General features: G+C 36.1%; 2 protein-coding genes across 6 annotated transcripts in view; one reads left to right on the plus strand and one right to left on the minus strand.

Annotated features, from left to right (window-relative positions):
- Positions 1-3,081, plus strand: part of CLCC1 (chloride channel CLIC like 1) — a 31,338-nt gene extending 28,257 nt beyond the window's left edge. For all 4 annotated transcript variants that reach the window (XM_065907631.1, XM_065907644.1, XM_065907645.1 and 1 more), the window contains one exon: positions 832-3,081. In XM_065907631.1, coding sequence (XP_065763703.1) covers positions 832-1,077 — 246 coding nt within the window. In that variant the 3' untranslated portion in view covers positions 1,078-3,081. The remainder of the gene's footprint in view (positions 1-831) is intronic.
- Positions 3,082-3,928: 847 nt separating this feature from the next.
- GPSM2 (G protein signaling modulator 2) overlaps positions 3,929-22,621 on the minus strand; it is a 50,559-nt gene continuing 31,866 nt past the window's right edge. For both annotated transcript variants that reach the window (XM_065907619.1, XM_065907611.1), the window contains 6 exons: positions 22,098-22,227; positions 14,563-14,633; positions 12,672-12,848; positions 10,381-10,540; positions 9,280-9,497; positions 3,929-4,759 (listed from right to left, as the gene is read on the minus strand). In XM_065907619.1, the coding sequence (XP_065763691.1) occupies positions 4,532-4,759; positions 9,280-9,497; positions 10,381-10,540; positions 12,672-12,848; positions 14,563-14,633; positions 22,098-22,227 (984 nt within the window). In that variant the 3' untranslated portion in view covers positions 3,929-4,531. The remainder of the gene's footprint in view (positions 4,760-9,279; positions 9,498-10,380; positions 10,541-12,671; positions 12,849-14,562; positions 14,634-22,097; positions 22,228-22,621) is intronic.

A 22,621-nucleotide genomic window follows, 5' to 3' on the forward strand; every position in this document is an offset into this window, starting at 1 on the left:
ACTTGTTATTCACTGTCTAGAATGCTGTTCCCATGTATTATAAGGTTCATTTCCTCAAGCCTTTACTCGTATCATCTTTTCAGACCATGCTAATTTAAACAGCAATTCAGCCTTCCCACCCCTAGCATGATACTGTATTGCCCAGTAAGTTCAAGGACGGGGGCGGGAGTTTGTCTGCTTGCTCTTTTGTATCCCTAGGACCTAGAACTTAAGGTATGCTCCGTGAACGTTTGTCAAATGAACTATTCTCCCCAGGCAAGAGAAGTTAACAGTACTGGTCACCAGTCTTCCTGACCCTCCCTAAGCTGGGTCTCTAGACCACCTAGCATACCCTGAGTGTCCCACTCCTCCACAGACAGTTCTTTTTTTTTAATGTTTATTTTTAATTGGAGGATAATTACGAAGTTGTTGGCTTCTGCTGTAAAACGAGGTAAATCACCATAAGTGTATATGTACCCCCTCCCTCTTGAACCTCCCCCCACACCACCCCATCCCGCTAGGTCATCACAGCGCAGCAGGCTGAGCTCCCCGTGTTATTCAGCAGCTTCCCACTGTCCGTCTCACACGGGGCAGCGTCTGTTTCAGTGCTACTCTCGCAGCTCGTCCCACCCTCTCCTTCCCCCAGTGTGTCCACAGGTCTGTCTGCTGTGTCCATGGACAGTCCTGGAAAGCTTAACACTTACATAGTTACAGTCCAGCACTGGGATGAGGACTTGAAAGAATTCAGTGTTTGCTATAACAGATTTGTGGGAACTTGTTGAACATGTGTATTACAAACCTTCATGTTATGTTAATTGAACAATTACAGCACTGTAATTTTCTACTTTGTAGCTTAAATCACCTGATTTGGAATCAAAGCCCAAAGAGATGGGTGAAATCCCAGGAGAAAGCACTCCGACAGAAAGCAGTACTGAAAGCAGCCAGCCTGCTAAGCCCGTCTCTGGCCAGAACGTCTCAGAGGGTGTAGAAGGTTTCCCTGCAGTGGAGAAGGCCCAGCTTAGGACCGATGCCGCAGGCGGCCCAGAGGACGGCAGCACATCCGGCCCAGCAAGCACTCCAGTGGAAGTGTGTGGCTAGAGGAACACAGACATGGAACACAGACATGGCTAGAGGAACACAGTTCTGAGGTCGTCTTCGAGTTCTGTAATCTCCTCACAGCTATTTCTTCTGCAAATATTGATATTTACTACATAGGTGCCAACTTTAAACATCAGTATTTTTACTGACAATCAGAATTAACAAGTGTGCATGTATTCTCTGTTCAATTTATTTCTTTGATATTAAGATGCATCCCATAAAGTTTTTGAAGTGTTAATTTTGGAACAGGATCTCATAGATGAACATATGGCACGTATTAATGATTTTGAATCATGAAAAAGACCATGTGAGGTAGGGGACATTGAAAAAGAAGTTGTTGTTCACAGGCAGATATAGGAACCAACTGACCAAAGTGTGTTTTGCCTTTTGGAAGTCCTGTGATACCTACTTTAGTTAATAGAATTATTTGTTAGTTGTGCATCGGACCCAGAATGTTTCTAAAAATGGTAGGTACTCAAAAACATTTAAGGAAAGTCACTATAGTCATGTTTACCCACGTCATGCACTTCAGCATTTTAGTGCAGCCGTGGAGTCTGCGTCACCAGTGTCAGTCTGACCCCCTGTAGGCTGCCCACAGACCAGCCTGCATTTTCAACTCTTAAAGCTGTTACTGGGCCTGCTTCTTTATCACCCCTTTGACTTTATCCTTAGCTAGGACAGAACTGAAGATCGTCAGGGGAATTTAGATTACATAGCTTGTTAAACTGCTAATCCCAGTTTTACATACTTTGAGAATGGCTTTATTTCCCCAGCAAATAAGTGCACAGACTTTATAAGGCCTGTTTTCCTTGCTACTCAGAATCCCAGATTTGAGGTTATTAGACATTACTGTATCTTACATTATAGAGTAAACCATGTTGTCCAAGCCATATGAAGTTCTAAATTTTAGCGATCTATACAAAGAGAAGGATAAACACCATGATAAAAGACGAGTGGATTTTTGACCCTAGACAGGTGATATAATCCACACTTCAGTTATTCTGATTTTCAAACTATTCTTCATTTTAAACTTAAAAAAAAAAAAGCAATTTATAAATTTTGCACAAAAGCTAGCTAGGAAGCCACAATTACACACATCCGGGTATTCTTTGTTTTAACCTTCACACTACAAGTTCAGTCAGCTGCTTACTAAAAATGACACCACAAGTAGTTTTAAAATTTTCATGCAGGCATTTCTTTCAGAAGCATTTGCTTTTTGATTTTTTTTTTACATGAAATGCAGAATACCCCTTCTTGGCTCCCAGAAGCATCACTTAGATGCCTGTAATTAATTTTATGTGTTAATATTATTTTCTGGCTTAATACTGCAAAACATCATTAGTATTTATCTTATCAGAAAGGTAATTTTTTCCAATAAATGCAATATGATTTATATAAAACTTTATAACACAAGCATGTGAGGATGTCTGCATTTTGGGACAGACTTGTGAACATCGATGCATATAAGGTAGTCTTCTGGGGGCAGGTTTGTTTACTCTATTGGTGAATGTGCTCCCAAGGTGCTAGTTATCCTCTGGGTTGTGAAATGGATGCCTCAGTTGCTAGACTGTAACTGTGAGGGTAGAGTTAATGTTATTTTGCACTTACTGCTGCTTATCAATCCAAAAATGAATCTTTAAAAGAAAATTTAAGTAAAAGTTCATCTTTGTATCCTTTCATTACAGATAACCATTTGGGGAGGAACTCTACTTTGACAGATAGCAAGGCAATAGTATTGCTGTTGAAAGATAACAGCAGAGTTCAGGGAAGACTTATTAAAGCCAATTGAATATTCACGGTCAGTTTATAACTAAAAGAAACAGGCTTGTTTATTGTTTAGCCAACATTTATCATTAAAGTCAAGGATTATAGTAACAAGCTTTTAGGAATATCAGACTGAGGCATACAGCTCTTTTAAAGCAATTTTTAAGTGGAATGGCTAACACTGAATGTTTACGGGGTCTAAGAGCTACCATCTACACAAAATAAACACTTATTTTTACATTATTGTGTTTTGGTATGCTGTCTTTGCTCAATAAATGTGCTTGTAAGAAAAAGCCCCAAGAAATTTAAGGGCAGGTTTTGGTTTTAAATGGGTGCTATTCCAGGACATTATATGCTATATATAATATATAAAACATAATAAAATTCGAGTGTTAACTGAGTACTTTTGACAAAATTTGGGTGATTTCAGAACCAAGAATAATCTTTTTCCCCCTGAGATCTTAATGTGAGTCCAGATTGTGTAACTATCTTCTCATTTTTTAAAACATTGGCCATTTGGAGAAGTGGCTCTCATTGCCTATCAAAATCACCTGAAAGATTTTTAGGATGAACAGAGGCCTAGATCCCATCGCAGCTTTGCAGAATCAGAAGCAACCAGAAGTGAATGAGTTGCCAGCTTGTTCCAGGTGTGGGCATTTGTATTATGCAATTCAGTCTTAGTGCAGACCCAGCTCAGTCCCATCCTTATTGACTTGCTTTTGCTAAACTTACTTATGTCACATTATGTCCCCTTGTAAAACACCTTCAGTTTCTGGAAAGAGGAGGAAGAAACTCCTCTTGTCATTAATGATAGCTGAGGGCTTAACCTACATCTTTCATACTTAATTTTCGTGGCCTAGGTTTTTGACATAGTCACATAAGGGTTTTGGGGATTTTTTGAACATTGGGTCCTAAAAAACTTTACAATAGTATTTTGCAACAGAACATACAATTTTAAACCATTACATACACACACACACACACACACACACACACACAAGTGCACATATATACATACCTGTACTTATATATGTATATATATATATATACACATAAATTATTTTAAAAATTACACAAAGAGGCCAAATCACACTAAAAGAAGTTTATTCTTAAATTCTTTTATGTTCTTTTATGATGGCTCTGGCCTAAAAATATATTGAAAATAGAGATTTTCTTAGTGGAAAAAAAAATCTAGATTCTTTAACAGACGATATAATTTTTTTACACATTGGTCAAGTATATTATTTTTATGAAACAGCGTAATTTCTCACTACATCCATGGTTAGGTATAAAAAATTGCCATTATCAATTAAGAGTAAAAAAATTACCTCAACAAGAGGATTAAATCCTAGTCTAGATTCATTTTAACTTCCTACTTTACAAATAGTAGGTAAAGGAATCTTAACAAGTTGCCAAAGAACATAATCCCAAGCGGTAATCACAAAAGTTGATGAAGCACCTTTCAAGACACTTCCACTCAGAAACAAGTGAGTGTCCAGAGGAGTGTAAACACTATACTATTAAAGGTTAATTATTTACATCATGCTAAAAACATTTTAAGCTGTAGTACAGTGCTATACTTTCTTTCTCCTTTTGGGGAAAAAGTAGTAGATTGAATTTCCCTGCAGTGTTCTGAAAGGAAATAAGGTCATTTAAAAAAAAGAAATTCAACAGTATACTAGTGGTTTGCTTATTTTTTCCCAGAATTTTCAAGTTCCAACACAGCTTTACTCTGCAAAGGGTCCTTGAGCCCAAATTCAGTGTCTCTGTTTTGATCTCTTTGTAAAAGAGCTCTCTGTTCATCCATTCTTTTTGCTTGAGACCGTAAAACAAGGCTAAGAAAGTCCTCATCTGGTACTGTTGGTCCCTTTGTGGCAGCAGGTGGCGGAGCACATCTCTGATCGTCTAATCTGGACCCCTAGAAATTCACAGGAAGATTAGGGACAAATCAGGAGAGCGCCGAGGCATGTCATGTCTACCATTCACGATAAGAAATGGAGCTTTAAATGTTTACTGCCTCTTAGAACTGCGTAGTTTACTCAGTCTTTAGATCTGAAAACTAGTAAGATCTTTTCTTTGAAATGACTTATATAAACAGAATACGCTGGTTATGTTATGTACGCAGAAGTATAGCCATAGCTTCATGGCTTTGGTAAGAGTAGTTAAGACACAAGGTCACCTGGGTCCACGATGCCAGTTCAAGATTATAATCTTACCATAATAGGCATCACCAAATAAAACTTACCAAATCTTTAGGAATGTAATATGAGGTACAGAAACTCTGCATCGCTTCCTTATAACATTGTCTTTGGCCAAGGGTCAGCAAACTATAACTCCGCTGCCCACTGTTTTTGTAAAGTGCTTTCACTCCAACACTGCGTGTGTTTGCTTTGAACTGTGTGTGGCTGTTTGCCTGCTACAATGGCAGAGTTGAGCAGTTGGAACAAAAGCCAAAGGGCTCAAAAAGCCTAAATTTTTTTTGTTTCTCTATGGCCCTTTACAGAAAAAGTTTGTCTTGGTCTTAAGCATTTAAATCTTTTAAGTTCTAGCTTATGGTTCTTAGAAGCATGTTAGAAATGTTTTTGATCAAATAAAAAATAAAAGCACTTTAAAAGTTTACAGGATAGCATCTGGTGTTGTGGCCCAAGAGGAAGAGTAGGAATGTGATAGCTGACACCTGAGTGCCCCGTGTTGCGAGGCGCTGCGTACTGATGTGCCTAAACACTGAGCCGCTCGGTCCCGTGAGGATGCAGTGGCTGACTGGCCGCCTAGTCAGCACCCCCTGGCGCACACACACACCTGGTTCACTCATCATCTCCCCTGTCACAGTTCTTGGTCCTTTCATTGTCCTCTAATTCATCTAACACTCAGGCACTTCAGTTCCTAGACCTCCTCTCCCTGGTGTTCTCATCCTTACCCTCTGCCTTATCCACTAGCTCCCATGGTCGGAGGCCAGACATAGTTATTCTCATAAATTGCACCATCTCTGAAATCACTTTAAAATCCCATGTTGACCACTGACTCCTATTTTTCCAGATCAGGCTCTCCAGTACTCCTTCCAGTAAATCATTTTTTTAAAAACGGAGATAAAATAAACATAACATAAATTTACCATTTTTAAGTGTACAGTTCAGTATCAGGGACATTCATATTGTGTAATTATCACCACCATCCATCTCCAGAACTTTTTTCATCTTGCAAGACTGAAACTCTAAACCTATTTGCAACTCCCTACTCTCCCCGCCCTGCAGCCTCTGCGACCACAGTTTTACTCTGTCTCTCTTACTGAACCACACAAGAGGAATCATACAGCGTTTGTCCTCTTTTGACTGTGTGTGTCTCAGCACAATAGCTTCAAGGTTCATCCGTGCCACAGTGTGTTTTTAAGGCCGAAGATACTCCATTGTGTAAGTATACCACATTTTGTTTATCCAATCATCTGTCACTAGACACTTGGGTTGCTTCCAATTTTGGCTGTTGTGAATAATGCTGCTATGAATATGGGTGTATCATATTATGAACAAATATCTGTCATGTCCTTGTTTTCAGTCATACCCAGAAGTGGGATTGCTGGATCATATGATAATTGTTTTTAATTTTTTAAGGAACTGGCATAGAGTTTTCCATAGCAGCTTCACCATTTTATAATCCTACCTGCCATGCACAAGGGTGCCAATTTCTCCACATCCACACCAACATTTACTATTTTCTGCAGTTTTTGGTTTGTTTTGATAGCTGTCCTAGTGGGTATAAGGTGGTGTGTCATTGTGGTTCTGATCTTCCTTTCTCTAATGATTTCTGATGTCAAGCATCTTTTCCTGTGCTTATTGGCCATTTGTATATCTTGTGTTCTTTGCCCATTTTGAATCAGGTTTTTTGTTGTCGTTGAGTTTTGGAGTTCTCTATATTCTGGATTAATCTTTATCAGTTACATGATTTGCAAATATTTTCTGTGGGTTGCCTTTGTGCTTTGTTGATAGTGTCCTTTGCATAGAAGTTTTAAACTTTCATGAAGTCCAATTTGTCTTTTTCTTTTTTATTCCCTATGCCTTTAGTGTTACAATTAAGAAACCACAGCCAAATCTAAAGTCATGAAGCTTTCCCCTTATGTTTTATTCTAAGAGTTTTATAGTTTTTAGCTCCTATACTTAGGTCATTGATCCACTATGAGTTAATTTTTGTATATGGCATTAGGTATATATGTATGTAGACATCCAGTTTTCCCAGCATCAGTTGTTAAGAGTCCTTCCATATTGAGTGGTCTTGGCAACCTTGCTGAAAATTGTTTGACCATATATGAATGTTTACTTCTGGGCTGCCTATGTATCATCATGCTTGTATGACACTGTTTTGATTACTGTAGCTCTGTAGTAAATTTTTAAATCTGGAAATGTGAGTCCTCCAATGTTGTTCTTCCTATTCAAGATAGTTTTGGCTATTTGGGTTTCCTTGAGATTCCATGTGCATTTTAGGATGGATTTTTTATTTCTGTAAAAAAGTGTCACTGAAATTTTGATAGGGATTGCACTTTATCTGTAGATCACACTCTGGGTGGTACTGACTTTTAACAAAAAAGTCTTACAGTCCAAGAACATGAGACTTATGTCATCTTTAATTTCTTATCAGAAATATTTTGTAGGTTTCACTGTATGAGTCTTTCACCTTCTTGGTTAATTCCTAACTATTCTCTTTGATACTACTTACAGTCTACTGTAAGTGGAACTTTTTTTTTAATTTCCCTTTTGGACTATTATTAGTTTATAGAAATGTAGCTGATGGTGATGTTGATATTATATCTTTTAACTTTGTGACTTTCTAACTTTTTTTTTCTTGGTGAAATCTTTGATTTTCTACATCTCCAGGGAATTTCCTGGTGGTCCCGTGGCTGGGGCTGCACGCTTTTACTGCAGGATGGCTGTCCCTAGTTGGCTTCAGTCCCTAGTTGGGGGAACTAAAATCCCTCATGCCATGTGGTGCAGCCAAAGGAAAAGAAAAAGACCCTGTTATCTCTAAAACAGGCAATTTTACTTCTTTGCCAATTTGGATGCCTTCTGTTTCTTTTCCTTACCTAACTGGCTAAAACTTCTGGTACTGTGTTGAATATAAGTGGCAAAGTGGGCATCCATGTCTTGTTCCTGATCTTAAGAAGCTTTCAGTCTTTTTTCACTGAATATGATGATCCCACATACTGAGCACTGATATGATGATAGCTGGGGTAAATGATTTCTATTATGTCATGGTAGATTCCTGCTATTCCTAGTTTGTTTATCATTAAAATGTGTTGAATTTTATCAAATAATTTTTCTGCATCAATTGAGATGATTGTTTTTTCCTTCATTTCGTTATTGTGGTATATTACATTGGTTGATTTCCATATGTTCCATCTTTGGATTCTAGGAATAAACCCGATTAGGTTTTATGGCATATAATCCTTTTAACATGGTGCTGGATTCTGTTTGCTAGAATTTTGTTAATTTTTGCATCTATATTTGAAAAGGATATCGGTCTGTAGTTAAGACTGGCTTTGGTAGCAGGGCAGTATTTGCCTCATTAGAATGACATAGGAAGTGTTCCCTTCTCTTCAATTTTTGGAATTGGTGTTGTTTAGACATTTGGTAGAATTTCCCCATGAAGCCAGTAAGTCCAGGGCTTTTCTTTTGTCAGGAGTTTTTTTTTTTTCCTCCTTCCTCTTCTGTTTCAGTACATGGCACTGAATTTATTGAAATTTACTCAGTTATTCAAGCCAAAAAGGTAGGAATCATCCTGAATTCTCTTTCTCATACCCTCCATCTAGTTTATTAACGGATCTTGCCAACCGATCATAATTTCAAAAATATGTCCCTCTTCTGACCACTTACACTATGCCCACCACACTAGTCCAAATCACCAATATTTTTTGCCTTATTACCACATTAGTTTCCTTCTGACACCTTTACCATCACATTCTTTCAGCAGTTGTTAGGATGATCCCCCAGAACCCTTTAATGTCTTTCCATCACATTTGGAATACAAGACCTCATCATGGCCTACAAGAGTCTATATGATCTAGGCTCTGACTGCTTCTCCATCCTCATCCTATAAGCTCTCCTCTACCCTTTACTCTGTACCAGTCACACTGGCCACCTTGCCATTCCTTGAACATGCTGACTCTGCATGGAATGCTCTTTCAGGGAATATCCACATGGCAGACTGCTTTACCTTATTCAGCTCTCTGTTCCAGTGTCCACCATAGCTCAGAGGGAATCATCAGCGACACCCCACCTCACAGCCAAAAGGAACTCAAAATAAGAAGCTATCACAAGGGAATGTCTCCCTGAATAATCAACTGATTGCCTCACTAATATAAAATGAGCTTTTCCCAAGTTAGAATCATAACACTGCAAAAGTTCTCAACAACATCTGAGCTATATACAGAATGGCAAAAATATGCAAACATACCTGACATTTGACAAGGATGTCAAAGAAGTCTTCATCAGGCTCTTTGTTGTCATTAGTCATCAGATGGCCAAGTACTGACTGACTGTTGTTTTGTGTCAGACGAAGCCCGGGCAGATTACTGAAACTGGCCCTCTGGTCATCGAGACGGCGGCTCTGTGAGCTGGCAAGAAGGTCTAAAAACTCATCTGTGTTGGGGGACACCACAGAAACCGGTGGTGCTATGGATAGAGGGGAATAAAATCCAAAAATACCAGTCATTTCAGCATATTATACACATATAATTTATTTCTGCCTTGTTCGGTCCCGGCACCCTCCCTGCCCTCTTGCTTTAGCTCTGTTGCCGAGGGTCACTGATAGGCTGGGGCCAGACTAGATGGGTGGTGAAGGGAGAATCAATTTCAGAGTACTTCATATGGTTATTCGGATTTAACTGTATTTCCCTTTACCTAATAGCACCTAATATGTAACTTTATAAGATATGGGGCTAGATTTTGGAGGTAAATAGCTTTTCTTACATAATCTCAGCCCAGGATGAATGGGACAGTATTTTTGTTTCATGCTATGGTTAGGACATTTAGCTAACTATAAGTGCTGCTGGCAAGTCTTGATCTTCAGGAGAGGAAGTCTTTTGGTAGCTGAAATATAAAATCTTTTGTAGCCAATCTGTTTTAATCTTTCTAAGGCTCAGGCAAGCCTTAGCTTCAGCCATAGCCACAGATTCCTCTTCAGTCTGTCTGAGCTTTTCTTTTTGAAACCACATATGAAGCATTCATATTTTACATGTAATCATAAGGTATGAATACCTAAAATTTTTTCCTCATTATTGTTAAGTTAGATTTTCTTTTCCCCAACCCCTAGGAAACTCAGGAGGCAGTATAATATAGTTATTAGAAAGTGCACTGCACTAGATAGAAATACAGATAAACTCAGGGGAACTGAAACAAAACCTTGTTTAAAACTGTACAAATTCCAGCATTTCAGATATACTTCAATTCAGGCTCCTTGATTGTACCTCCTATGATAAGAATTAAATTCTCAGAAATAACTACAAGAATATCAAAGAGAACTACTCAAACTGCAGGAGAGGCACAGATAACTTACTTTTTAGCATCCTTTTGGGGGGAGTGGAAGAAGCTGCTGCAGCAGCTGATTTAGAGTTCTTCTCTTGTAAGCAGCACCTCTGATCATCCATCCGATTGCTTTGAAATCGGCTTAATAAATCAAAGAACCCTTCATCTCCAATAGAATCTGCACTGATTTTCTAAAATATTGAGAGAGAAAAATTTCACTATTCCAGCAAGATCATCAGTGAAACAATATCATTTACCTCAAATGCAAAGGATGAAGATTTAGAGTAAAAAGCTGACATTTTCTTTGTGTAAGATGGCACCACTTGGTAATAGTTATTTCAGTCCAACTAACAAAAAGCATTTCTAGTTATTTTACTTTTTGATCCTTGTATTTCTAAAGCTAAATAAATTAGCTCAGACTTAGGGGAACTGTTACAGATACTGAATGAATTACCCAAATATCAGTGATATGAACATGTGCCCCACCAGGTTCAAGTTCAGCTCTTAGATTCTACAACAGAATTTAAGTAAACTAAGAACTGATAAACTAAGAAAGATTAAGAAAGTGTGTATGTTTTCTTGATATAGTGATTTCTAAGGTCTTTAACTGTAAAGATTTGAAGATCCTGAAAAAATACAACCTTCAAATGAATACTTGAGAAAGAGGGATACCTGTTATACTTTATTTGGAAAGATTCAAAACTAAAATGACTAATGTTTAATAAAGACAATTTTTTCACAATGATAGTCTATTGAAGTACATATATACAAAATGTTATGAGCACTAGGAGAAGGGTGCAATTAATTCTTAGGTGAAATAGCAGAAGCTTACATGATATTTGAGTTCCTGAGCACAAGCATTTGAAGGGTAGAGATGTTTCATACTGATTAATATGCAATTCCAAAGATTTGCAGTGTACAGGGGATAATGAACTGAAGGGCAAGCAGGGGTAGTGAAGAAAGGGAGAAGAGGCCAAGACAAAGGCCTCTGTATGACAGGCTAACAAGCTAATGAAGGCTTCTCCTATGTGAAGTGAGAGAAACATGATAACAGTCAATTCTAAGCAGCTTTGTACAGAAATCAAGCTGGCCCTGCCTGGTTTGGAGAGGTTAATAATGCAGGGAGGGGGATCAGTGCAGGTACCTATTCCAGAAGTATGGGCAAGATAAAGTAGTACATTAAGAACTAATACACAGTAGCAGAGATTTCTTAGGGATTAACTGGATGTGGTCAGAGAAGGAGGAGGACTCTAGAATGACGCCTGTGTTCCCAGCCTGGGTGACAAGTGTACATACAGAGCATCCCTTTTACTGAAGTAAGGAAAACAAGAGGGCTTCAGGTTTGGGAATGATAAGTATGTGTATAAGCTACAGTCAAATGCAATAATCACCAACAAAAGGAGCATGAAGCCTCTTAATTCATAATTCTGCACACTGAAAGACAACAAGGCTCCAAAAGTACAGACAGCTTCAGTTAGACTGATGTGCTTGGTTAGACCTCAAATCTTGAGCAAACAGACTGCCTTCCAGTTCTGCTCTGGACCTACAAAAATATTCCTGGCCCATTTTTATATACCCTATAATGTTTCCTTTTGTTAGTCATACATACGTAAGAAACATGTAAAAAACAGATAGAATCCAGGCAAACAACACGACAGGGTGCAGGTATAAATAAAATGCTGACAATAAGATCAATAGAAATCTGTTAAATAAAAGACTACCACAGTTTTTTCAAAGGTTCTCACTGCTTGAAAAATGGGCTTGGTAATTTGAAGTAGCTTCTTTCTAATTTATCTGATCTTTTTTTATCAAGAGTGTAGGGTAGCTTAAAGATACCCCTGATACTTACCAGTAATCCCATGGTATTTTTCAATTTTTAAATATTTTGTTATATTTAATAATATGATTCCTATGCTCACTTTTAAGCAAAATTGTTTTTAACTCTATTAGAATTTTAGTAATAGAAATAAATAAAAGTTGATGCATGCAGACAGTTCTCACTTTAAATTAGTATTTAAAAATTCTTGAACATCTGAATTTAATTTGTTCTGACTTCTGAACTGAATGGAGGACATTTTAGTTTCTAGCTTTGAAAAATACAGAAATATAATCTAATGATTTTAGATCACTGGCTTTGGAGTTAGATACTCATGTGCAATAAACAAGAGAATATACAAAAAAAAAGAATATACAGAAAAAATAGGAAAATACAGAAGACTACTTTGAATATTTTATATTGACTATCTAATAATAAATTATAAAAATCCAGTATGAATATAAGAAACTCAAAACACAATACTCTAAAACTTATTTTAAACATACCCTTTGAGAATTCGGAATTCGGTGATCAATGGAATTACTAGCGTCTTGGAGAACTTTAGTGGAAGAATTAGTTTTGTATTTTTTCCCCTTCAGTCTGTTGACAAAGAGGAGCTTTGCAGAAGGTTTGGCAATAAGAGGTTTTTGTTTAGCAAGAATTTCACTGTTCCAGTTTTGTACCTACAGAATTATAAATGGAAAACAGGACATCAAAAAAAATCAGTAACTGGGAGTGGGATGAGTTAATAAATTCCTTTTTGACAACATATCTCACTGTTTTCAAAAGCTTGGACCAAATGTATGCTATGAATTTCTTATTATCAAAATATTAAAGTGGAGGTTTTTAGAAATCTTAAGAATAAGAAAAAGTTTGCCAAAAGTCATAAAATTTAGATGGTCAGAGAAGCTGAAGTTTTATTCTCAATGTGAGTTACCTGAAAATTAATTACAACTGGAAAGTTTGAATATATCTAGAATTTTTAACCTTAAAAATTGACATCTAAAACTTATGAAGCAGTAGTAATTTTTTGTTGATAAAACTACTGAATTCTTTGACTTTATTATGAGGTTAAAAAAAATCACAACTTAGAGATAAAGCTTTATCGTAATTTGTCTATTGGAAAATTACAGGGTTGAATCTGATCAGCTTCTCATGGAATTACTGTTAGTACCACTTACAGACACACCAAATTAATTTTGCTGCTTATTACTAGGTTCCTACCTATTAGAAGAAGGAAGATCTAAACTGACTTAAAAGTTTTTTGTTTTCTACTTTTTTAAAAAATACTCTATAAAGATTTGAGAACCACCATAACAATATGAGAGGTAAATATTTAGAGCAAATCACGAAGCCCTTCAAAAGTTAACCAGAAGTTAAAAAAAAAAACGTCTGTAATTAAAAAAATATATTGGAAATTAGTTCAAATCAGATGTTGTTCTCATGATGACTACTTACACAAAGAAATGTCAATATTCAAAAATCATATGCCTATTATAATAATAGAGCAGAATAATAATGACACAAAGATGTTGATATAGTACTATGTATTATAAAATAGTATCTGTTAATATTCATATAAAATGCAAGATGAGCAAATATAAAAATATTAATTTTCCTTACTTTTGGAAGATGTGATTATTGATAATTTTAATTTCCTCGTTGGAAGTTTCCCAAGTTGTTATAATAGATATATTTTATAAAAAATGTTTTAAGAAATATCAATACACCATAAACAAATAAGAGCAAACCATAGCAATGTAAAATTAAGATAAATGGAGGTGGAAGAAAGCAGCCTAGGTTTATTCTTCAGTAACCTTTTTCCCAATTATAAAGTCCCTTCTCTGTTACTTTAAAAAAAAAAAAAAAAAATCCTAGAGAAGATGCATCTTGAATAAAGAGTTACTGCTTTGTTTAAAAAAGCTTTTCAAAAGTGCAGCCAGAAAAACTAGCTTGATCATAAGTATCATTAATCTTGCCAATAATGTTGCTGCTATTTAGTTGAAAAAGCTTCTTAATCTTTTTTTTTATTTTCCTGATCTTTTAATTAAGGAAAAACAAAATGCATGTACATGGTAAAATATTCAAACACTTCAAAACAGTATATAAAGCATTTCTTATAACCCAGATAGCAATTTTCCCAGAGGTAATCACTGTTATCAAGTATCTTACAAACCCTTCTAGAAACATGCAATTACAAACGATATATATGCATAAAAGTTCTCGTGAACAGATGGCACCATACTGTACACATTGTTTTTGCACTGTACTTGATTCTTTTCAGAGGAAAATGTTCAAGTGATACCCATATGACAGGGCTTAAATTATTTAATTTAAATTAAAAGTTGCTAAAATATTTTAACAGTTCAAGAAATTTAAAACAGAAAAACTGCCAACCTTTTCTGGTGTTAACTTCATAAGCTCCATGTTTTCCATACTGTGTCGGCGTCCAAACTTGGGGCGTGCACCTTTAGAAAAAAAAGTTAATTCAAATAAACTAGAGAGCCCTGAAGACTGCAAATTCAGCATCACTATGTTATTTAAATTTAAAGTCTGCTACACAAACCCATATGGAAGGAGGAAACATGTATAAACATATATTCTTTCAAGAATAATAATTTTCCACACCAACTAAATGAATAGAACATTTTGATATAAGGAAGTTAAGATTTTGGTTGCAAACGAACTTTGGTTACTAACATTACCCCTTAATTTAGAAAAGGCATTTCTTAATAACTGGTCTTATATGATACACAGTCTCCTAAAACCCACCCAAACGGCAGAGTAGTTTTAAAAGTAAAAACATAAGGAAAGCATAGTGAAGTCGCTAAGTCGTGTCCAACTCTTTGCAACCCCATGGACTGTAGCCTACCAGGTTCTACCGTCCATGGGATTTTCCAGGCAAGGATACTGGAGTGGGTTGCCATTTCCTTCTCCAGGAGATCTTCCCAACCCAGGGATTGAACCCTGGTCTCCCGCATTGTAGGCAGATGCTTTACTGTCTAAGCCATCGGGGAAGTTTCAATTTTGAGGTAAGAATCAAAATAACATCCCCAATACCCTTTTCTCAGTTATCTGTTTCCATTTTAAGATCTCCATTGACAACAGGTTTACTGCCAGTCAGGAAAAAGTTAAATAAAAAGATCTTCAAATATCCTTTTCAAAAAGGTATCACTAAATATGGAAAGTTTTTATAGCCAAGAAATACATGATAATACCCAGTTTAAGAAAAAAACCATGACCAACACATTAACTCGCCCTTTTGTAACTCCCCCATAACATCCCTCTTCCTCCATAATTTTTTATGTTTTTATTACACATGATACATCTCTAAGCAATGGAGCTTGTTATATATAACCTTATATAGAAGGTCTCATACTATGTATTCTCTAACTTGCTTCCTTTGAGCAATCTCATGTTTGTGAGACTCATCCAAGTTGGTACAAGTAGTTTAGTTTTCATGCAATTTATAGGACTAAAAAAGCATATACCGTTTCTATTGGTGACAGATATTTAGGTTGCTTCCAATTATTTGTTGTAAGCAATATTACTATAGAAATTCTTGGAAATACTTCATGTACATGAGCAAGGCTTTGTTCTAGTTTGGATGTCAGACATGTGTAACTGGGAGTGGAGCTGCAGGATGATACGGCTGGTACATCTCCAACTCTACCAAAATGTTGCCTGGCTGCTCTTTTGAGTACAACTTCTACTCCTATCAACACTGTGTAAGGACTTCTATTACCTATATTTGTTTCAAACTGGTATCAGACCTTTTAATTTTCATCCACCAATACTACCTCACTATGGTTTTCCCTGATTAAGTTAAAGTCGCTCAGTTGTGTCCAATTCTGTGACCTCATGGATAGTCCATACAATTCTCCAGGCCAGAATACTGGATTGGGTAGCCCTTCCCTTCTCCAGGGGATCTTCCCCAACTGGATCAAACCCAGGTCTCCCACATTGCAGGTGGATTCTTTATCAGCTGAGCCACCAGGGAAGCTTTCCCTGATTAAATGGGTTAAAAAGTGAAAATTGCTCAGTCATGTCCAACTTTTTGCAAACCCATGGACTATACAGTCCATGCAATTCTCCAGGCCAGAATACTGGAGTGGTAGCCTTTCCCTTCTCCTGGGGATCCTCCCAACCCAGGGATTGAATCCAGGTCTCCCACATTGTAGGCGGATTCCTTACCAGTTGAGCCACAAGGGAAGCCCAAGAATACTGGAGCGGGTAGCCTAGCCCTTCTCCAGGGGATCTTCCTGACCCAGTCGAACCAGGGTCTCCTTCATTGCAGGCAGATTCTTTCCCAGCTGAGCTATCAGGGAAGCCCACCTCATATATTTATGGGCTATTTGTATTTCTTCTGTTCATCACTTTTGCCTATCTTTTAGTTAGGTTATGTGTCTTAATTCATAGGAGTTCTTATACATTGAGGATACAAATCCCTTTTAATCATTTGTGTTGCAAATGTCCTCTCAGTTTGTGGTTTCTCTTTATGGTTTCTTTTTTTTTTTTTTTTAATATATATATTTATTTATGTATTTGGCTGCACTGGGTCCTAGTTGCAACACACAGGATCTTTAGTTGTGACATGTGGGTCTAGTTCCCTGACCAGGGAATGAACCCAGGCCCCTTCCATTAGGAGCACACAGGGTCGGCCACTAGACCACCAGGGAAGTCCCTTTATGGTTTCTTTTAATGAAAGGAAGTTCTTAATTTCAATGTCAGTCTTCTTAATGGTTTTGTTTTTGTGTTTTGAGAAATCCTTCCCCACTCTGCTATCATGAAGATATTCTTCTTTACTTTCAGAGATAGCATACCGATTGAACAGACCACTCACTCATTGTGATATGACCTTGAGCAATTACCTCTGTGTCATTCTGTTTTTCCCATGTGTAAAGAACAATGATACCTACCTTATATATCACTGTGTGATGATAAATGCATCATCACTTGTAAAGGGGTCAGTCAATGCCTGGTACGCAGTAAGCATTTAGCAAGTGTTAGATGGCTGATCATAATTACTGCTTTAAATCTGTCTTTCATATTTAAATCTTTGGTCCATCAAGAATTTTTATGTGATACTAATTTCCATATATGCAAGGATTAAAAATATAGAGGCTGTATATCCTATTTGAGCTATTTGTCTCTCTGATAATAACACTGTCTTAATTAGCTTTATAATCTTTATATCTGTACAGAAAGCACTTCTCATTTCTTATTTTTCATCAGGAATGTTTTGGCTTTGAGTTCTTAGCCCATTTTTCTTTCATGTAAATTCATGAACAACCTCATCGAGTTCCATGAAAAAACTGTCATGATTTTCTTGGCAGCACAATGAATATATATCAATTTGGGAAGAACCAACATCTTTTATAGTATTTAGTTTTTTGACAGGAGCAATTCCTGACAGAAATGTGTTTAAGTTTCCATTTATGCTGGATTTTCTCATTTCTCCTTTCAGTTTAGTTTGTTTTGCTTTTGTACATTGAAGTTTTGTTACTAGGCTTACCAGGTATCATACATACACATATAAGGCTTTTTTCTCCTTGGTGAATTGAATTGTTAACCATTGTGAAGTGACTGTCTTCATTTCTAACAAGATGTTTTGCCTTAAAAGTACATTTTATCTGTTATTAATACAGATGTACCAGCTTCCTCTTCATTAGTTTTTCCATGGTACCTTTTTTTTTCCCAGTCCTTTTACTGTCAGACTTACATATTTAGTTGGATTTTGCTCTTTTACCAATTGGATACCCCTGTCCTTTAAATGGAACATTTACATTTAATAGAATTACTGACATATTTGGATATTTGAGCTATTTTCTTCTTTATTGTGTTTACTACTATATAATATTAATTGATTTCCTGATATTCAGTCCACTTGAATTCCTGTTTAAATACATTGTGGGCTTGGTTTGCTAATATTTTGTTTAGAATTTTTCCATCTATGTTCATGAGTAAAGATTTGCCTGTAATTTTCCTTTCTTATATTTATTGTTCTTGTCTAGTTTGGATATCAAGGTTACACTCTTTTCCGAAAGACTAATAAAGTGTTCTACTTTTCCAATTACCTATATAATTTTACAGAAGGTTGGAAACAATTTTCTTAAATGTTTGGGAGATCACACTGTAAAATCCCCTTGGCCAAGTATTTTCTCAGTGGAAGGACTTTAAATAACCAAAATTTAAATGACCAAATTTTAAATAACCAAAATGGACCAAATTTCTCTATGGTTTTAGGCATTAGTGATGTCATCCATTCACATTACATTCTACCATTAGATTTTTCTAGATTCAATTTTGGTAAGCTTTTTCTTTCTTTTTTTTTAGAAATTGTCCACTTCTTCTAGGTTTTCAAATAAAATTATTCAGGATAATCTCTTTATAATGTCTGCTGCATCTACATTATGTCCCTTCTTTCTCTTTTTTTTCCCCTCAGATAATCTTGCTGTAGAGTTGTTAGTCTTTAACTAAATTTTTGGGTGTTTAAAAATTCTCCTGGGCTTCCCTGGTGGCTCAGTGGTAAAGAATCCACCTGCCAAAGCAGGAGACGCGGGTTCCATCCCTGGTCCAGGAAGATCCCGCGTACGGCACTTGTGCCACTGTTGGGCCTGTGCTCCAGCGCCTGGGACGTGCAGCTGCTGACCCACTTGCCGCAGCTACTGAAGCCCGAGTGCCCGAGAATGAACACGCTACAACTAGATAAGCCACCACAGTGAGAAGCCCGCACACCACAACTAGAAAGGAGCCCCACTTGCCACAACTGGAGACTAGCCCGCTCAGCAGTGAAGACTTAGCACAGCAAAAAACCCCAAAAACTCTCTATTGAATCTTTGTTTTAATATCATTAATTTCTATTATTTCTTGCCTTCTATTTCTTTTGAGGGTTTTTTAATTTTTTACTTAAAAGCTGAATATTCAGCTCACTGAAATCTTTTTCCTTTTTAAACATGATACAATGTAAGTTTTGCTCCAATGTAAGTTATGTATCCTATAAATTAAAATTTAGGACTCTAAATTATTTTCTAATTTTATGTTAAGATTTCTTCTTAAACCCATAAGGTTTAAGTGTGTTTTTAAGTTTTCAAATGAATATGTGTTATATATTATCTTCTTGTTAATTTCTAACTTAACTGCACCATGCTCAGGGCATGAAATCTATGTGTTTCTTTCAAATTTGTTGGTTCAGCATGGTGGTTAAATTTTTGGAAGTGTTTCATGAATGCTTTCAAAGAATGTGAATTATCAATATTGTGAAAATGACTATACTACCAAATGCAATCTATAGATTTAGTGCAATCCCTATCAAATTACCAATGGCATTTTTCACAGAACTAGAACAAAAAATTTTACAATTTGTATAGAAACACAAAAGACCCTGGATAGCCAAAGCAGTCTTGAGGAAGAAGAATGGAGCTGGAGTAATCAACCTTCCTGACTTCAGACTATACCACAAAGCTACAGTCATCAAGAGAGTATGGTACTGGTAAAAGACAGAAATATAGATGTGGAACAAGATAGAAAGCCTGAGACACACCCACACACCTTGTCTTTGACAAAGGAAGCAAGAATATACAATGAGGAAAAGATAGTCTTTTCAATAAGTGGTGCTGGGAACACTGGACAGCTACATGTAAAAGAATGAAATGAGACACTTCTAACACCATGCACAAAGAAAAACTCAAAGTGGTTTAAAGACCTAAATGTAAGACCAGAAACTATAAAACCCTTAGAGGAAAACATAGGCAGAATACTGTAGGACATAAATCACAGCAAGATTCTCTGACTCACCTCCTAGAATAATGGAAATAAAAGCAAAAATAAACAAGTGGGACCTAATTAAACTTAACAGCTTTTGCACAGCAAAGGAAACTACAGATAAGGTGAAAAGGCAGCCCTCAGAATGGGAGAAAATAATAGCAGATGAAACAATTGACAAAGGATTAATTTCCAAATATACAAGCAGCTCACGCAACTCAATACCAGAAAAACAAACAACCCAGTCAAAAAGTGGGCAAAAAACCTAAACAGACATTTAGGTGGTTTAATCGCTAAGTCATGTCTGACCCTTGGGACTCCATGGATTTTAGCCCAATAGGCTCCTGTGTCCATGGGATTTCCCAAGTAAGAATACTGGAGTGGGTTACCACTTCCTTCTCCAGGGGATGGAACCTGGATCTCCAGCATTGGAGGTGAATTCTTTACCATCTGAGCCACCAGGGAAGCCTTCAGCCACTGGCCATATGTGGCTTTTAAAACTTTAAATAGTATTTAAAACTTCACTTCTTTTTGCACTAGCCACATTTCATTTCAAGTGCTCAACAGCCACATATGGCTAGAGGCTATTCTAGTGGACAGCACAGATAAAGAACATTTTAATCTTCACAGAAAATTCTATTAGCATGGATCTAGAGTGTAGGATAAGAGGGAAAAGGATAACATTAGGAAGGAAGGAAGGATATGGATAGGCAGAAAACAGAAAAGGAGAGAGGGAAGAGAAAAGGTCAGCAACCAAACCCCAGGCACTACAGATGTCAAGGATGGAAACATGAGAAAGAGAGTAGAGTTATGAAGATGGGTGGTCAAGTGAGGTGAGGCAAACCAGAAAGAAGTTAATCCCGGAGGCCAAATGAATGAAGTATTTGAAGAGGCAATCATCAGCTGTAGGAAATACTGCTGAGAAGTCAAATAAGCTGACATCTAAAACTGACCATTGTATTTGGTAAAATGGAGGCCTCTGGTACCTTGAAAAGGTCTTAGTGTCATGATGGGGCCAAAGTCAGAGTCCAATGACTCTGAGTTAGAGTCCAGTGGGTTGAAGACAGAACGGGAGGAGAATACGACAAGGAACAGTGATATTATTTTCAAGTTTTGTTATAGAGGGGAACAAAGGAATAGATCTATAGCTGAAGGGATCCATGAGGACATGTGATCATTTGTTAAAATATGAGAGCTATTACAGCTTAACTTACTTGAAAATTTAACACAGGAAAACCTTTTAGTCCATTATTCAATTACAAAGTACACAGTCGAGTTTACCACACTGTTCATACTTCAGTATCATTTTTCAACTAAATGTTCTTTCAAAGTCTTAAGCAAGTAACTAGCCACTAATTTTTTCTTTTCCTTCTTGCTTTTCTTTGTATGGGTAAAGGAGGATATTGCAAAGATAAAAGCTCGATTTTTCACTGACTTTCAAGTTCAAAACATGTCTGTGTCAGTAATTTTTTTCAGACTGAGAATTTTTTAAGCCTAAGCTGAATGTTTAATGGAACTCACATAAAATTACATATAAATGGTATTCAAAACTGTGATTATAATCTTTTTAATTTTATTTTTTTAATCAAAAGGGTTTTTTTTCCACTTAGAAACACAGACATTATAGCATATTTTTTCCTGTGACAACATCAAAACCGAATCAGCATCTAAAGAATATTTCTAGGTTTTCTGAACTAAAAAAAATTCCTAGGAGATTTTCCCTTAAAAACGAAATGAGGAAAAAAAACCTGAGCAAGTTAAATATGAAAGACATTTGAAATTTTTAGATATTAAAATTTTATAGATATTTAATAGATTTTAAATAGATATATTTTTTAAAAATCTATTTAAATAGATTTTTAATCTATTTAATAGATTTTTAATAGATATTAAAATTTTTTTTTGTTTCTTCATGTTTATAAATTTTTGAACCAGCTTACAGATACAGAATTTAAATGTATTTTTATAAAAAAACTATTCCTTCACCATATTCATGATAAAAGCTATAAAATAGGGTCTATTGATAAATTAATGGGGGCAGTGGTAAAGCAAAAAGGTATAAAAAGTTCCTATGTTATATATCTTTCTGGATATGGTAAACTTGAGATAAGTAATTTAATATAAATCTTGAGGATAAAGAAATTGGGTTTTGAAGACCTAATACTTACCATGCAAACTGTTATCAATTTCAATATTTTCCGATACCATTGAATTGTTTGTGCTGTAGCTCAGACCAAGAACCATTTGAAGGTCTGAGAGATTCAGTCGTGCTGTAAGCTCACCACTTCTATCTCCAACCTACAACCACAAGCATTTATTTATATATTTAGAGTAGTATTTAAAGTAAAGAATGGTGAAGATTAGTTGAAAATATTGTGAACCTAAAACTGGAAGAAAATATGGAGAAATGAAAATAGTTATTTTAGAATCATAATACTATGAATGAAATGGTTTTTTCCATTAATACTATTTTAAAGAAGAAAGAAAAGGAAAGTTTCTAAACTATGGCAGTAAGACTGATGGATATATTCTATCAACTCTTCTCTAAATATTAGACAGATCTTAATCTTTGTGATCAATTAAATAATAATGTAGGTTATTCTGTGACATGTTAACTTGGCATCACATGAATAAAATTTTCTTATAATATTGTATTTCCATACTGTAGTAACAGTATTAAACTAGACATTAT

Source organism: Muntiacus reevesi, chromosome 1, assembly GCF_963930625.1.
Source record: "Muntiacus reevesi chromosome 1, mMunRee1.1, whole genome shotgun sequence".
NCBI lineage: Eukaryota > Metazoa > Chordata > Mammalia > Artiodactyla > Cervidae > Muntiacus > Muntiacus reevesi.